Source organism: Tenrec ecaudatus, chromosome 16 (assembly GCF_050624435.1).
Source record: "Tenrec ecaudatus isolate mTenEca1 chromosome 16, mTenEca1.hap1, whole genome shotgun sequence".
NCBI classification, from domain to species: Eukaryota; Metazoa; Chordata; class Mammalia; order Afrosoricida; family Tenrecidae; genus Tenrec; species Tenrec ecaudatus.
Window position 1 is genome coordinate 54978530 of NC_134545.1, and position 18962 is coordinate 54997491.

At 38.7% G+C, this 18962-nt stretch overlaps 1 protein-coding gene across 1 annotated transcript in view; it reads left to right on the forward strand.

Moving 5' to 3' along the window:
* CTNNA3 (catenin alpha 3) overlaps positions 1 to 18962 on the forward strand; it is a 1794797-nt gene that overhangs the window by 1169345 nt on the left and 606490 nt on the right. Inside the window, exon 10 of the mRNA XM_075534447.1 lies at positions 16922 to 17078. Coding sequence (XP_075390562.1) covers positions 16922 to 17078 — 157 coding nt within the window. The remainder of the gene's footprint in view (positions 1 to 16921; positions 17079 to 18962) is intronic.

Below are 18962 nucleotides of genomic sequence, written 5' to 3' on the forward strand. Positions count from 1 at the left end.
TCTTGCCAGCCTGGCTTGCAGAGACCATTGTCCTTTCAGTATTCCATGGTGCTTTCTACCATGCTTTCTAGACCCAGCATTAGAGTTCAAATACGTGATTTTTAGATGTGGTCTTCCTTAATCAATGTCCAACTTTCAAATGCCCGTGAGGCTCCTGAAAACACCATGGCTTGGGTCAGGTGCACCTGACTTCTCAAGGTAACATCTGTTCTTTTCAACACGCTAAAAGGGTCTTGTGCAGCAGAATTACCAAATGCAACACGTTTTGTTTTGTTTTGATTTATGGGCTACTGCTTCCATAAGCATTGATTTTGGATCCAAACCAGACAAAATCCTTAACAACTTCAACCTTGTTTCCATTTAGTCTGATGTTACCTAATGGTCCATGTGTGAGCAATTTGGTCTTCTTGACAATGAGTTGTAATCCATACCAAAAGTTGCCATCCTGATCTTCACAAAGAAATGCTTCAAGTCCTTCTTACTTTCCACAGGCAAGGTCAAGTCATTACATTTTGCAGGTTGTTAATAAGCCTGGGTTTAAATCAGACAAAAATCGATCACACTAGTAAGCAATATCATTCAGAAACATTGTTACATGAGGGTAGACAATTGAGAAAACTGACCTCGAGTTGTTAAAGTTTGTTTCTTTGTACAAGTGATATTGAAACAAGCTGTATCAGAGGAATTGGAGTTTTTGGTGTAGTGGTTTTAGGGTTAGTCTGCTAACTGTAAGATCAGTGGTTCAAATGCACCAGCTGCTCCACTGGAAATCGATTGATCTGTCTGCTCCTGTGAAAGTTTACAGTTCCTGAAACTATGCAGTAGTTCCACCCTGTCCTGTAGGATCTCTGAGTTACTATGGACTCCATTGCAGTTTTGTTTTTGTTATTGTTCATTAGAAAAAGGTATATGAGGCATTAGTTTGAATTATTGGATGAGTTCTGAGTTCTTTCTTTCATGGAGAGACCTGGGTTCCATTTGATTATAGCATGCACAGCCACCATTCATTTGTTAGTGAATGCGTCATGTTGTCACGAGTCTTCTGCTAGCCTGCTTTGACTAGAGAAACAAATCCAGAGACACTCATATGTATGTGTAAGAGAGAGCTTTATATCAAAGAAAAATTGCATGTTGAGGAAACATTCCAGCCCAGTTCTGATCAAACCCATCAAGTTCAATATTAGCCCATATGTCCGATACTAGTCCATAAATTCTTCTTCAGACTCATGCATTCACAAGCAATGGTATCCAATGCAGGAAGATCACAAGCTGGTGGGTGAAAAGTCATGTGGATCAAATGGCAGTGGAAGCATCTCAGTGCTGGCATGGGTCTCCACGTGGGTCCTCCAGTTCTCAGTGTGGCTTTCTAACAGCAAGGCGAAACAGAGAGAGGGGCTCCTTGCAGGTCTCAGCAAGTCTCCTCGGCTTGTCAGCAGGAAGATAAAGACAGAGAGAGAGGGGGAGTTCCCAGAATCCTCATAAGGCCATACCCACAAGGAGGCAACATCAGACTGTGACCTCATCGACAGGCTGGACTCCACCCCTGCACTCAGTTATCAAGTTGAGATGAAATTATATAACTAACATAATTCTGAAGAGGCCTTAGTGGATTTTTTCCAGATTAAGGTATATTGAAGATTAAAGATATAAAGAATCCCAGTAGCGTAGCGGGTCACAGTTGGGCTGCTGACTGAAAGGTTAGCAATTTGAAGGCTCTGGTTGCTCTGCGTGAGAACGGCATGGCCATCTCCTTTGTGCAAAGGTGTCCAGCCTTGGAAACCCACCAGGGCGAGTTCTCTTTTGAACTATAGCATCACTATGTGTCAGAATTGTCTGGATGGCAGTTGGTTAGTAAAATTAATCACCTTGATGTCTACTTTGAAAATCAGTTAAAGAAAGCTCTATAAATCATCACAATCTGAATAATAACCCATTTTGGAATCATGAAAACCAAAACAAACTCTACTATATTTGATGCCAACCCACTGTGACTGTAAAGGACCGAGTAGCACTGCTCCTGTGGTCACAGGTCATTACAAAAGCACGAGGCATGGTTCCCATGCAGAGCAGCCCATGCGCTCACACTGCTGAATTTACCACGAGCAGCGCAACACGTGACCTACGAACTCACTACTGCCACGTATTGGACAATGGGGATGGTGGAAAATCTACCAGTGTGTGTGTGTGTGTGTGTGTGTGTGTGTGTGTACATGGGCCTTCCATCATTTGGGACCAACTTGATAGCAGGCAACTGCCAGAACAAGAAGAAGCTGAATACAGAGGGTACACCATGAATTAATTCTGCCAGACAAGAAAAGAGAGTTGGGAATGAGGGAGAAGTGATGAGAAATGATACTGTTGGGATAAGCAGGGATACTATTTCCGGGGTTTGGGCAGGTTAAATACATTTGTTCTTATCTTCAGAAAAGAGAACTTCATGAGATTTGTGATTTGGAAAGATCACTTTGTAGAAAAGGCTAAAAGCAGGACTTGGGGGTGGGGGGGCAGACTTAATAAGAGCCCACATTAGTTGTCCCATGGGAGACAATGGTAGCATACAGCGAGGAGGTAGCAAGGGGAATAAAATCCTACATATCAAATTGCCAGGGAAAATCCATTAGGGAAATGTGTTTTGTGGAAGCTCATCAGCAGACACTGTGAGAATTGACTTGATTAGAATGAGAGATACGGAGAATAAAAGGCAATGATCCCCGGCTCTTGCAAACTAACCTACACCCTATAGCCTGGATGTATATGTCACTAACTTTTCTTTGCAGTTAGGGAAGATATTGCATATAGAAAATAGAATTTATATACTTATTGGCCTTTATTAATATTTGCATTTGACTATTCTCTAATTGTATCCTTAAAATAGTTTCTGTTTGTTTTCTCTCATATTTTCTAGTTTAAATGAATGGTAAATTCTGAGAAAATTTTTGAAATTAAAAGAGTTAATCTTCCTAAAGCTACATGAATTCTTTCTGTTTGTTTTATTTAAATCATTTTATTGGGGGCTCATACAATTCTTATCACAATCCATCCACACATCCATTGTGTCAAGAACATATGTACATTTGTTGCCATCATCATTCTCAAAACATTTGCCTTCTACTTGAGCCCTTAATATCTGCTGCTCATTTTCCTACTCCCTCCCCACTACCCCCTACCTCATGAACACTTCATAATCCATAAATTATTATTTTTCATATATTACACTGTCCGACGTCTCCCCCTGCCTTTTCTGCTGTCCCTCCCCCAGGGAGGAGGCTATACGTAGATTATTGTAATCAGTTCCCCCTTCCTACCCCACATTCCCTCCACCCTCCAGGCATCGCCACTCTCACCACTGGTCCTGAAGGAATCATCTTTCCTGGATTGAATTCTTTCTGTTTTTAAAATCATACCTGAGGCATAAAATACTCTCAAATATAAGGAGAAAAATGTCAAATTCCAAACATTCAAATTATTGGGAATACATGCACTTTTTGCTTTCGTGACTTTCACCACTTCGTTATTATAAAAAATGCATTGTCAATTAAACATGAATATGTCATTTTTTACCGTTGTTTATATGACATTGGATCCTATATTAAAGAGAAACTTAATATCCGTTTTCAAAAGAGGATTTTTATATAAAATTTTTCCAATTGTGCCCAAACAATTTATAAAGTAGTGGAAATTTTCTTCTTTTCAAATTCTAAATTCATTAAATCCCCATGTGTCAAGCTGTTATGGATTAAAAACATCTCTGTGGCCTAGGTTTTTTTTCATTATTGCAAATTAAGGTCTGGGTCATGGCCTTAATTTGTGATATAAGGATTCTTTTGATGCAGAGGTTAAAACACGGGAGTGCGTTGATTTGGTTTTAAGTTGCCATGGACATAATTGGTTTCAAAGTCTTTTTTCCTTTTTTAAAGTAATTTTCAATTATTTTAATTATAAGTTATAGTTTCTAGATTCGGTATTTCTTAAATTTAAATGTATCTAACTAAGGAGATTTCCCAAATTATGTATAAAAATGTTTAATGATAATAAAATTATGTATCTTTGTGTATTTATATTTGTGTCTAAAGAGTTCTTTAGAATTTCCTAAGTATTATTTGTTTTACAGATCGATTTGCATAAGAAACAGGCACGAGTTAATAGCCTCCCTCTCTGTGAGGTGACTGACTATGGGTTACTTCACTTATCCCATCCAAGCGCGTCATGCCCATTACGCATACAGCAACCGAGACGCAGAGAGTGAATCCTTTGTCTAAAATCACACAGAACTGGTAAATTTGGAAGGTGGTTTAAAATGTGTGGTCTCATTCCAAATCCAGTTATCATTAGTCTGCATAATCTGCTTATTAGTGATTTGTTACATTATGTCAATTAGCCTATTTAATTTTCTTTCCCAAACATTTTTATTGACATAATATGTTTAAGGTCTTACTATTTAGCATCAGTGACAGGAAATATGGATTATGATTTTCAAATGTAATCATTATATATATTTTTAACTTTTATAATCATTATCTTGTATTGATCTTTGGGAGAAGAAGAGGTTTCCTGTTTATTCCATTGTATATAACCTTCATAGTGCCCTGGGGTTGTGTGTGTGTTTGTGTGTTTTCCTTTTTTTTTTTCTCACTTTAGTGACATGGGTTAAGAGATGTGATAGCTTATACGAAAATGTGGTGTCAAAGAAAGCCATATCTTCACAGAAAAATGACTTGCCCCTCCTTCAAAAAAATGCATTCAACTATAAGAGCAGGTCATTTCAATTTCTTATTTGTGTGCATGAAGGCAACAGTCTATGAAGTTGCAGTGTAAATAACCATATCTTGGAAGAATCATTCTTTCATGGGATAATCTGATTCCAAGGTCATGGGGTCAAAGTTGAGTGCAGTTTCGTTACTTCTGTATAAACGGTAGGAGTCCATGACAGTTATCATTCTTGCTCTCCATCATGTCAGGCTCTCCTGAAATGCCTTTTGCTTTTAATGTAAAGCTATGGCTCTCGCGATTTATATTGTGAAACATTGCAGGCAGGACTTACTTTCACAATGCAAGATGTATTTCCATAAATGAAGTAGTATATTATGGAGGCAAATTACAAAAGGTTATCAAAAATAAAGATATGGAAGAAAAGCAGCAGATTTTTTTTTGCAAATAGAACATCGTTTAAGCATCTAAGAAAGGAATGAAAAAAATAAGAGCATTGCATTTGATGTGACTATCGTGGTTGCTAGAATTCTGAAAATATTGTGGTGGTACCGATTCAAGTGGGTGTCATATAAATTCCCCTCATATATAAGCGTAGATGTATTTGAGGCATCATCTATCTAGTGATTTTAATTTCCTCTACATCCATGGCAGGGAAGTAATCAGGTCTATAGGTAAGAGGCATAACTCATTTTTTAATCTACAAAGTGCTTTTGTTATATTAAGTAAGATTTTTTAAAGATTATTTGTATCAATGCCAATACTGGAATATATCTGGGGGGAAATGAAATTAAAGAGATATACTTCCATATTTTAAGTAATTTTATTCTGAAATATGTCAAGAGAAGAAGTATACATATCTCAGGTAACGGCATTAATTTGAATGTTACATTCTGAAGAAATCTCAGAGAGAATATCTAATTCAAACTTTGCCCACCCAGTTTCCCAGTGCAACTGTTCCTTCTTGGAAAAGGGGTCTGAGGTGATTAATTGTGCCAACCTGGCCGATAAACATGTCAGGTTAATTGAAGTGTGGAGGGATGATTGGCTCCGTGAGCCTGGCCTTTCTAGTTCTGGGGTCTCTTGCTTTGTGATGGTTGGACCAGGGTGCAGCTGCCTTAACCAGCTCCCTGCTTCAGCTGGCAAGGCTCACTTCCTGCAACACATTCCTGAGGAGAAGCCGTATGGACCTACCCTGTTGCAGCCCTGGATGCTGGAGGAGCCATGTGGAGACCCCTGCCAGCGCTGAGATGCTTACACATTCACTGACTCAGCTTTCCTCCTGCACTTGGCATCATTGCATGTGTATTGTGTGATAGAGGAGGACTTTGTGGATTGGTGTCAGACATATGGGCTTATGTTGGACTTGTGGGTTTGGGCAGCACTGATTTGGGATTTTTTTTTTTTGATGTGCACTTAACCTTTATATAAAACTCTCTCTTATACATGAGTTTCTGTATAAGAAGAGGTTAAATGACTGAAAAGGTTAAATGACTCTTCTGTGGCTATAAAGTTAAATTAAAGCACAGTAAAATCCTAACCAAACTAGACTCCATTGTACATTGTTGTTAGTTGCTGTTGAGACAATTCCTACCATGGTAACCCTCATGTGTCAGTGTAGAACTGTGTGCTTTAGGGTTGTTTTTGTTGCCTCAAAATGGTCACCTTCCAGCAGCACATGCTGAGCCTGACTCAGAGAAACTACTCTGTGGATTCGACAGCCAAACTTCCCCTTAGCAATACACAACTTAACTCTTTGTACCCAGCTGTGGCCCCTATACACCCTTGAGGAAAATACTCCATCCCTTTGTGTCTCCATTATTTTGTCCATCAAAGGATGGTCGTGATCCTAGCCAAGCCAACTCCCTGCCATCCAGTAGATCATGACTCATAAACAGGCTCTGAGACAGGTTTGAATTGCCCCTGGGGATTTCTGAAACTATAACTTGATCACCTCACGATCACTTTTAATCCTGCGGTACTGGAAATCATGTATTTATAAATCGTGTTTTTAAAGAGTATTTATAAGCAGTACTTGGCATATTGCAGATCTCTAATAATGGTATTCCTATGATTAATACAGTTTAATTCCATTTTGTTGTGAAATTTTTAAAAATAAAAATGGAACCAAATAAAAAAAATATTGCTAAAAATCATTGGAACCCTTATTAAACAAAATATTAAAATGGCTACTGTTTCTCAACATTCCTTCCATCGAGTTCTGCATATGTCTGAACGTGATGTGCCTGCGTCTGTAAGCATGCTCACAACCATTCTGAGCTCGGATTTTTCTCACATTGAAACAATAGCTTGGGCATCCTCGTGGAACTCAAATTGTGTTCCATTTGAATGTTCTTTGAGTTTGAGGGTCAAAATGAATTCCAAAGAAGCAAGATTGGTGCTGTAGGGTAGAAAGAATAAGGTTTCCTAATTGTGGGATAGGCTCGCCACCCCTACTGAGTGAGCAGTTTCCTTATGCTGAGTCCAAGGGTATGGGGTGGGAATCTTCCTTGCAACTTGTTTTGTTCTCACTGATGCATTTTTATAATTTCTTAAAACTATTTCCAAATGACCTCCCCTCCCATTATAGTCTGATGTCCTTAGAGGAAATTACCATCCCCTAACCTTAGAGAAAATCTAATAAGATCACCCCTTTGGAAACCCAGAAGCACAAGAAAAAGATGGCATACCTTTCTGAGCTAAACTCTCTGCAAGTAGATTCCCTAGGAAGCCATTGCTTGGGTTGGGTTTGTATTTGAAGGCACCCTGATGAGATTAAGACAAGTGTCTTGCATAGAGAGCTTATGTGCAGCCACCCACTGGAGCAAGAACATATTTAAACACTTTTTGTTAGGAAGAACAAAAGTATGCATGCATGAATTAGAGAGCCCTACCGGCAACACTTTTTGACTTACCTTCATATTTGAAGAATTCTTTGTAGAAAATAATTTTCACAGTAAAATAGAAGGTGAAGAGGAAGGTATTTCTTGTCTTCTCAAAGGATGAGATATTCTACAACTTTTTTAAAAAAAGGCTTCTTTACCTGGTCCTGCTTTTTTCTCTAAGGAAGTAAAGCCATCATGTTGTTATCAACACCAAGTTAAGAAGAAATATTGCAGAGGGATCTGTATTCATGTTATCATTTCAGAAGACAGGTAGCTTTTTATGAGAAATATACTGCCAAGTTGTGCCTGAAACAGACTCTGTGGAGATGGAAAGTTCTATAGTTTGGGGGACTTTCTCTTCTCTTAGGGGCAAAAGAGTATGCATTAAGTTAGAATTCAACTATAAACAACTAGATACTGATGTTTAAAAGCTGACAAATACAAGAATAACAAAACTCAAAGATGTTATAATCTTTTATAATGTTATAATATTTCTATTAGTTTACTGTCATATGCGTCTCTGTAATTCTTTCTTTTTCTATTTTTCTTTTTCATTCTTTGCTACATGGTTATTAATTCTTGAAGAACAACATGAAAATGATTTGTTTTGTAACATTATATTCAATAGAGAACTAGAAATATAATTTAGGCTGTGTTTGAACATTGCTTTTGTTTAGGAGGGTCTGAGGAAAAAAGTTATGTAATTGAAAGAGCCAGTGGTTCTATGATAATATGATATCTGACACACTTTGTGGGCAATGATGGAGATACATAAAAGTGACTTTAATTCTCATAATATTAGGTCCTGATTCCAGTCCAATAGCAACCTCCACTAAGTTGGACCCTAACTTAACTTTAGCACATTTTATTGGACAAAATTACTATATGAACGCATTTCTATAGCCTTTTCCAGGGTCTCAGAAAAGTCCTGTCCTATAAGTGGAACATGATTTTTGATACAAAGGATTTTTGATACAGGGAACATGATTTTTGATACAAAGAAAAAATTAATCAATGAGGATTTATGGTATTTATTTATTACTTATATATCTGTTTTATTTTATTCTGGGATTTCCCCTTCACCCAAGTTATAACACATCTACAGTCTAGTGATTTATCTTCTCTTCTTCTCTGATCCCTGGAAAGCATCAAGGAATGCTTCTGTTGTGCGTTGTTTTGTCACTTTTTATAATGGTAGTCTCATACAATAGTTGTCACTTTGTGACTGATTTCTTCAACTCAGCTCTATATCCTTCAGGCCTATTCATGGTATGGTTTGTTTGAAATTCACTGTTATTCTTTCACTTTATGTACTGTTCCATTTGTGTGTGTCTGTGTCTGTGTGTTTGTTTATTCTTCCTTCCTCTAGTGGGAACTTAAGGTGTTTCCATATTTTTGTTGTGAATAATGCTGCCATAGGCATTTGAGTAAATTTGTCTCTTTGTGCCATGGCTCTTATTTTTCTAGGATACAGGAGAAGCTCCCATTGTGTAATCAGTATTGGGATGGCTAGATCATAATGGCATTGTTATTTGCAGCTTTTTAAGGACCTAGGAAATCTTCAGACCGTTATTAACAAATTATAAATATTCATATTCTGCTTTAGATATTGGCAAATTTCCCAAGGAAAAAGGATGTAACATGCATATAATAATAGGCATAATATAAAAATGAGGAGTTTCCACTAAGATGCGCTGATACTTCAGCCACCATTACTAGTAGAAACGACATAAGGATTGGGGAAGGGGCAGAATGCACTTGGAGAACTAAATTGGCTTTGCCAGGCCTGACATATGGCTATATGGCCATTCTTGCATAGTGCAAATGATAAATGCTGGGGTGCTAATTAGTAGGCCCCGTCCACCCAGAGGCACTGGAAGAAAGGCTTGGAAATCCACTTCAGAAATCAGCCACTGAAAGCCGTATGCAACACAATCCTTTTCTCACATCCACAGAGATGCCAGGAGTCAGAATCCACTCACCGGCTTTGTTTGCTGGGTTTTTACTTTTTTTTTGTTTTAAGGCCCAATACCCAGAACCCCATGCTGTGGATTTGAACAGGCCTCCGAAGCAGAGGCAGGTACTAAGTCAGAGAAACTGCAATTAGCACAAATCAAGACTCTATGGTTGGGCATAGACATGAGATGTAGCTGGGGTAGCAGAAGTTGGATCCCAAACAGAAGGGGCTGCCAGACACACCCCAGGTCTGTAGTCTGGGTGCTCCTATAATACTCCTACAATTTTTTTTCCTCCTTCAACTTTACTTGCCTGACCACAGCCCATTCATTCCCCCTATTCTTTTTTTTCAAATCATTTTATTGGGGGCTCATACAGTGCTGATCCGTTGTGTCAAACACATTTGTACATTTGTTGGCCTCCTCATTCTCAAAACATTTACTTTCTACTTGAGCCCTTAGTATCAGCTCCTCATTTTTTTCCTCTCTCCCTGCTCCCCCCTCCCTCATGAACCCTTTATAATTTATAAATTATTATTTTGTCATATCTTACACTGTCCAATGTCTCCCTTCACCCACTTTTCTATTGTCTGTCCCCAGAGAGGAGGTTATATGTACATCCTTGTAATCGGCTCCCCCTTTCTACCCACCTTTGGTCCACCCTCCGGTAATGCCACTCTCAGCACTGGTCCCGAGGGGCTCATCCGGCCTGGATTCCCTGTGTTTCCAGTTCTTCTCACTTCCCCTATTCTTGTGTCAGGCATTGTGCAGTTCCCTTCAGTGAGGCTCATTTGGCTTTACGGAATATAGAGTCGCTCATGGCATTGAACCTAAGGTAGCATGGCAGAGCAGATGAGAATATGACAACTGGGGTTAGGGTGACATATTTTCCATGACATTGTTAGATGCCCTTGTCTATAAAATAGGGGTAATAAAAATCACACCTACCTCATAAATTATTATCAAAATAATGAATGTATAAATGAATAATAAAGTGTTGGGGCAGTATGAGATTTTTAAGTTTTAGTATTCATAATTTTTGCTCTTTATATTATTTCTTGTGGACCATAAGGCAGTATTAGGAAGCTCTCAGAAACATTCCATTGACAGCGCTCTGTTGAAGTTGGGTGTGGTCAAGTTGGTCCCGACTCATAGTGACCTGATGTATAGCAGCACGAAACCATGGGGTTCTCTGCCATCCTCACAGGTGTTCTTACTTTTGAGCCAATTGTTACAGCTACTGTGTCAATTTATCTTGTCCAGGGCTGCCTTCTTTTTCACTCCCTGTCTACTTTAGCACACATGATGTCCTTCTTCAGGGACTGATTTCTCCTGAGAACATGTCCAGAATACATGAGACAAAAGTCTCAACATCCTCACCTCTAAGGAACCTACTGAGGCTACAATCCTCAATCTTCCTTAGCCAGTGCCGCAAGTCCCCCTCACTTTCAGCAATCAAGGTTGTGTCACCTGTATAACTCTCCCTCCAATCCTGATGTCACATTCTTCTTAAAACAAGCCACACTCTGATCACAGGTCCAGCACACAGTTTGAATAAGTATGATAAGGGGATGCAACCCAGACACCAGCTATCTGAGTTTGTCTGCATTTTCTCTGTTGGTCTTTTTGACTCTGCCTTTCTATTCCATTCTCCTCTCACCATCCACTGACTTATTTTACTCTACACTGATTTTTGTTCGTTTGTTTAACTTCATAGCCTTAGCCTACACAAGGGCATATTCTTCTTCAGAATATTAGTTTGCCTTGACTCCCTAGGAGAAAGATGGGGCTCCCTATCCCTAACATAGTCCTCGCTGTGTCTTACTTTACTTAAAGGCATCTTGCTAAACATGTTTTCAGCTTTAGTTTCCATTGCTTAACTATTTATCCATAAGTTTTAGTTCCAAGTTCTAGAGACACTATAATAATCCAACCTTTTATTTTATGCCCACAAGTCAGCCTAAGGACTGGGTATTCTTGATTAGACCAGGAAAAGCATTATTGAAGAGAGAGGAAGTTGTATCAAACCAAGATAACGCCCTCTGTCTGGCCTGTCTGTCTCAGTTGTGAGCAGAATAGTTTCTGCTAAGGGGAGCATAGGAATATGGCGAGAGCTATGCTTAGCTCACTTAGAAAGTTCCGAAGGGGTCGAAGAGGTGCCATGGACCACCTCGTTCGTTAGCTGACAACTGAAATTTTGGAGGTTCAAACCCAGCGGTGTGTCTGCGGGAGAAAGATACCCCCAAAAAGAGAATCGGCCTGTCAATCCCAAAGGGAAGGTCGACTCCATCCTATAGAGCCACTTCGAGTTGAAACCGTGTCAGTGACACTGGGACGAATGGGTAGTATATACCAAGAAGCAGAGGTAAATAACGAACAGAAGCTCTTTTTAAAAAGCTCATAATCTTGTTACCGACACTGTGAGTGACAGTGTCAGTCGTTACCTGGGAAAAACCACCTAGTGACATCAAGTATTTTTGGAGTCATGGCAATCCTATAAAGGGTTTCTAAGGCTGAAATTTTTTACATAGAGTGGATAGGTTTATCTTTTCCCTAGAGAGTATCTGGTAGGCTAGGACTGGTGACCTTATGGTTGGCAGTACAATGTGTATTTTTTGGTCAGTACCGCCAGGCCTCCATCATATGGACCAAACAATCTTTACACACAGAGTTTAATTCAACCACTGAGAACAGCACATGGGCAGCTTCATATTCCTGGTGACATTCCAAGGGGATTGTAACAAATAAACATTTCTGAAGCTGGAGCAGAGTAGGACCAGGAGTAGGACAAGCACATTAACAGAGATTCAGTTGCAGGAGCAAGGGGATGGCTTTGTAAAAAGGCGTGTTGTTATCCTGAAATGGAGCTGAACAAGGCCGTGGCTGGAATGCATTTAAAATGAAAGGATTCTTCCAGCCGGGAATAGAGGGCAGTCTGCGAAGGATTTTCAACTGGAAATTAATGAAAGGGAGTTTGGAATTTATGTTTGGCAAACTGTAATTTGATCAAAGGTTTCAGGAAGGGAATGATGATCACTTCTTTATTTAACAAAAACACCTGGGTTTCCAATGAGAAGAATCCCTTGGGAAAAGTAGCAAGTAGAAGTAGGAAATCATTTAGAAGGCTATTAAATGGTCAAGTTAAGATAAGAATCTGAAAGATGTCCTTTTGAAGGAGAACCAACCAAATAAGTGATTGACCGTGTCAAGAGTGATTCTGACACATTCCACCTCCGTCATAATCCCAAAACACAACATTCTTCAGAAATCAATAGTATTCATTTTAATAATCTCATTATACATAAATAAAATCCAAGAATGGTCATTTTTTCATGATAAATAGTTGCAGTGGCATTGGTGGTACAAACAGATACTGTGCAAAGTTATGAACCAAAAGTTTGGAAGTCTGAGAGGCACGTTGCAAGCATGGCCTAGTGACACACTTCTGAGATCTCCACCTCAGGGGACCTGCGAGCACCATTTTTCTCTGATACAGATATTGTGGCATAGAGTCAGAGTTGATCCAAGGAGGAGGGTTTTGTTGTTGTTTGTTTGTTTTCAGGAGGGTTGGCTCAGCTTCTGAAATTGGTTCTACTTTTAAATTTAAGCTCAATTAGCAGCAAGAATCAAGTAGGATAAAGTGTCCTCATAGTCCGCAGTGTTGAATAGATCAGCAACAGAACAGAAAATGCTCTCACGAGTCTGCTTCATATTCCTTGCTGCATGACTCTGGTGCAAGTTCATCACTAGATGTTTAAAAGTATGAAGCTATAATGTACGTCTTTAAGAAGACATCAATTCAGAACAACCACAAGTGTACACATTTGCCCAGTTGCAAAAACTATGAAACGTCAAAAACCTTGAAAGTTAATAGCTAAATAAACTCAAAGACTGATGTCACAACATACTATGCTAAAATTGGTGTTTCCTTAAAATTTCATATGTCCTCCCCTCATAAAAATGAAATAAATAATAAATGAATATCAATGTAATATTTGAAAGAAATCTATCTCTCCCCTTTTACCTACAAATAATTTGTTGAAAGTAAGACATTCATGTATGGGAACTCTTGTTTGCTCCTGAGCAGAAAAGGCTTAGTTTTCCCTGCTGTAGTGTGGTGAAATCTGAATCCGGTTACCAACCTTGTGCTCTAACGCTTACCGCTGAATCCTATTTTTCAAATTCAAATCCCTTTTTAGTGCTCATTACTCTTGAATCTCCTGCTGCATTTCACCTTTTGCAAATACCTCTTTCTGTATCCTGTGACCTTTTAATACCTTAGTTTCCAAGTCATGTCCCTGATAATTGCTTTCATAGTTTTCACCACAACTGTACTCAGCTAGGTGGGTATTTTCCAAAGGTGTGTTCTCTCTTCACCTTGTATTTCCTCCTCCAGCCTCCCCTCAGCAGAGCTTTCCTCGGGAGGTGGGCTCAGGCTTTGTCTCATCTCCGGGTTTTTGCATAAAATATTGCCTCTTCCTAAAATGTATTGTAGCTCATTTTTTTCCTATTAAATTCTAGCTTGTGTTCAGATTTCACTTGCTTATCACCTCCTTGTGACATCTTTCCTTTTCTCATGAAATCAAGTCCCCATCCTGTGCTTCTCTTTAACATAATCCCACACTGTGGCATATGTTTATATGGATATGTAATATATATGTAGGGTTAGACTGGGAAGCTGAGATCAGCGCATCAGAATCACCCGACAACTTAGAAATACAAATTCTCTGGCCCTAAGTTAGATCTACTAAACCTGAAACTCAGGAATTTCTGTTTTCACAAACTTCCTAGGTCATTTTGATTCAGGCTCTAGTCTGAGAACAGCTAGTAGGTTGCAATTTCTGGGTGTGTTGTTGCTGTGTGTTGTTTTTGTTTGTTTGCTTTGCTTACTCTTATATTCCATTATAGGGTATTTTAAGACAGAAAGTGTGGCTGAGTCTCTTCTCTGTTACATTTTTAAGTGCCCTGTTTAGAATCTGGTACATTGTTGGTGCATAGTAAAAATGGGTTTCAATGCCTTAACAAATTAATGAATAGATTACAGACAAGTTGAATCACTTTTATGAGTTCTGGTTTCATATTTTCAATTGCCCATTGGATAATTTGTGTGGAATGACAGGATTCACTTCAAACTCAATCTTTCTGATAGAAATAATGACATCCAATTCTCTTTCCCATCAATACAATTGTCCCAAACAACTGCATATCTGTCTCTCCTACCCAGACTAACTTTGGTGCCTCTTTAATTTTTCAAATATTATAACCATTCGAAGGAACTCTGGTTACTCAATGTCTTCAGCATTGGGTTTCTATCTAAGAGGGTGGTGATTTGAACCCACTAGACTGTGGGATGAGGCAGTTTTCATGAGGTCATACTTACAGACTCAGAAACCCCGTGAGGCAGTTCTGCTTGCCCTATGGGTCATCATATGTCTGAACTGACTCATTGTCTGTGGGTTATGCTCATTCTAACCATCATACAACCCCCCATCACCATCAAGTTGCTTGGGACCCATAGCAACCCTCAAGGACAGAGTAGAACTGACTGCCACATAGAGTTCCCCGGGCAGCCATCTTTACAAAAGCGGACTGCCACATCTTTCTCTTGTAGTGCCCCTTAGGGGTTCAAACTACCAACCTTCCATTTCATAGTCAAGTGCTTTAACCATTGTGCCACAAAAGCTCTTTTTTCCAACTATGATTCAAACAGGGGTTGGAGGATAGTGAAAAACTTCCCATCATCTTCATAAAAATATCATAAATATTTACCAGAAAAATCTGAAATATTCAGTTATATATCCACAAAGTGAGATTAAAATAAAAAATTGGAAATCCAGCATCCAGAGAGTACATTCATCATTGTTGGAAGCCTTTGTGCTTGCATCCATTTCCTATGGATTGACACCATCCTGAGGAACAGAATGCTTTATAATCTACTTTTATTGCACTTTTGCGTAAAGTTTTCCATGTCTCTAAATATTATTCTCCATGGAAATGTTAATGGATGCATAATATTTCTGGCAACGATCTCTGACCTATCTTCATCTTCCTTTAATTAGTTGAAAATCTTGATAAGTTATTTCTTTCCTTCCATCATGCTAGACCGGGTGCTATCATGTTCTTGTAACCTATAGCAATATTCTCCAGCTTGACTGCCAAATTGATTTCCTACAGTGTAATTCTAAGGAAAGTGCTAGAAATTCAAGGAGGATCCTCCATTGTCATCCAAATAGGATAACTAGCTGAGCAGGACCAAAGAAAGAGAAGGTTCCACATGAGCCAGTTCATGGTTCTCTCAGCGTCTGTGCTGCCTTGTTACCTTTTGAATATTGTTAAATCTCTCTCCCAAATTCTTTCCCACAACAATTTTACTCAGATTTCCTCTTTTACACCAGGTCTTATTAAAATTGAAAACCTTTGACCTTCCCCAACCCCATACTCCTATCCCTTCCCTGCTTTATATTTTCTCCTAGTTCTTTTAGCCGTCTAGCCAAATATTTTATTTACTGAATTTTCTCATTGTCTCTGTGATTAGAAAAAAAAAAAAACCAACTCATGAAGGCAAAGATTGTTGCTTGTGTCTTCATCCAGCTCCGTGTTTCTGGAACTTACAGCAGTACTCCATGCATAAAAGACACTTCAAGTACTGAGTGAGTGAGTGAGTCAGAGAGTGAATGAGTGAGTCAGTCAGAGAGTGAATGAATGAGTCAGTGAGTGTGAGTCAGTAAATCAGTGAGTCAGAGGTTTTTCTATTGGTGAAATTTTTTTAGGATAAAACATTTTAATACTTAAAAAAATCTTTTTATTAGGGGCTCATACAACTCTTATCACAATCCATAAATACATCAATTGTGTAAAGCTCATTTGTACATTCAGTGCCCTCATCATTCTCCAAATATTTTCTCTCCACTTAAGTGCCTGAAGTGAACATTCTTACTTCAGTGGGGTGTACATAGCGGACATTCTCTACCTCACTGTGCACGTGAATCCAAATGAGAAGTTCAGATGTCATGACTGAGGCTTCCATTAGCACTTCAGGTGCATGTGAACCATTTGCTCTCTCATTGGCCTATTGCCCATTCTTCCTTTTCATGGCATTTATTTTATACTGTATTAAATTCCTGTTGCATACTAATACAAGATCTGTAAAGGCACTTACCAATTAACTTTATATCTCCTGCAGATCTTTGTGTATTTGGCACTTAATTATTAGTTTTCAAATTAAATTATTACCAAAAGCAAAGGAGAAATTACATATGAGGCACTTTGATAGTTTCCTGTTGTTAAACGATTAACGTATCGAAACTTATATTTCCAATGGTAAATATCAACAAAGAAATAAACATGTAATGTAAATATTTTATATCATTGCAGGTTATTAATGCTGCACTTGCTTTGGCTGCAAGGCCCAAAAGCCAAGTTGTCAAGAACACCATGGAAATGTACAAATGTACATGGGAGAATCACATCCACATCCTCACTGAAGCCGTGGATGACATTACCAGCATTGATGACTTCCTTGCTGTATCTGGTATGTTTTGGATCTACTGCATTATAAATTGGCTCCCACGGATTTTTAAAAATCATTTTATTGGGGCCTCATGCAACTCTTATCACAATCCATACATATATCAATTGTGTAAAGTACATTTGTACTTTCATTGCCCACAACAATCTCAAAACATTTGCTCTTCACTTAAGCCCTTGGCATCAGCTCCTCATTTTTCCTACTCCCTCCCTGCTCACCTCTCCCTCATGCATGCTTGATAATTTATAAATAATTATTTTTTCATATCTTACACTGCCCGACATCTCCCATCACCCACTTTTCTGTTGTCCATCCCCCAAGGAGGAGGTTATATGTAGATCCTTGTAATCGGTTCCCCCGTTCTTTCCCACCCTCCCCCACCCTCCCTGTATCAACACTCTCACCACTGGTCCTCAAGGATCCTCCACCCTGGATTCCGTGTGTTTCCAGTTCCTATCTGTACCAGTGTACATCCTCTGATCTAGCCAGATTTGTAAGGTGGAATTGGGATCATGATAGTGGGGGTTGGGGGGGGGAGGGGAGGGGGGGGAAGGAAGCATTTAGGGACTAGAGGAAAGCTGTATGTTTCAAAACAAGAGGATATTGGCTCATTGATTGCATGCAGTATAATGAGCTGCATTTCTTGGTGGGCTTTCGGAAAGTGGGGGCTATGAGACAGTAGCAGCAGATGTGCGACCACCGGTTCTAGGATTATGCGTATCAAACCGTATGGACTTGCAGTGGTTCATCAATTTATATAGTGTCTTCAAAGAAAGTGCACACTCATAGACAAACATACTTGAAAATAGTAGCTAGAAGTGTAGGTTTATCCTGACTTTTACAATAAATGAGCTTTTATTAGTTTTCTTCTAATATTATCTTTTAAGATCTCTGATTTTCTTTTCCTACTGAATTCTAATTTAGTCATATAAAAAAGATATTGAATGTATGTGTAAATCATGTTTTTATTGATTGACCATAAAACAAGCTATGTAAATTAGTAGCATATATTTGGGAGCAATCCAAAGAAGCAAGGAAACAGGTCTAAACATCTAACTACAGCAATAATGGAGAGACTTTAAATTCCATGTGAGATCCAGGGAGTCTCTCATCATAGTTTAGAGTGGCTTCCCGCAGGATCATGAAAACATCCTCATGAACATTCGTCCTCATCCTCAGAAACAACGCATGCTATGATAACACTGCTGTGGTGGCAAAGAACTAAACACTCAATTGTCTTCCACACTGCCCCCTGCATCCCCTCTGAAAAAGTCAGTCTCTTCTTAAAAGGTTTCTTAATGCTAATTGCTTTACCCCCTCCGTCTGTTTTTCTTTTCTTTTTCTGAGAGAAGCCAATTCTAATATACCTGAATGAAAATAAAATTTATGCTAAGGAATCTTTTAAAATAATTTAATTTTTACAAAGTAAATGATTTTGAAGATACATCGAGTGATGAAAAAATATTAGTAGCCCCATACTGGTAAATAGTTCAGCTACTACTAACAAAAATGTGGGAGATTTGAAACTACCCCGAGGTGCCTAGGGAGAAAGGCCTGTCAATTTACTTATGAAAGGTCAGTATCATTGAAAATACTCTACACAGCTCTACTCTGAAGCATGGGGTTGGCATGAGCTAAAATTAACTTGATGGCAATATATTTACACCCTTTATTCAGAAATAAAACTATGGATACCGGCTATGTTTCAAGACTTCTACATAATTTAAAAATGTGTTCTAATAAGTGCCAAGTCATATTTAATTGCTTTATGTATATAATATGCAGTTTTATTTTCTCATGTCATCAAATCATTTTCAATGAAAGGAAATTCCTTTAGTGTTTACGCTTTTGATATCATTTAGATAAATTCTAGTGTTTTATAACTGG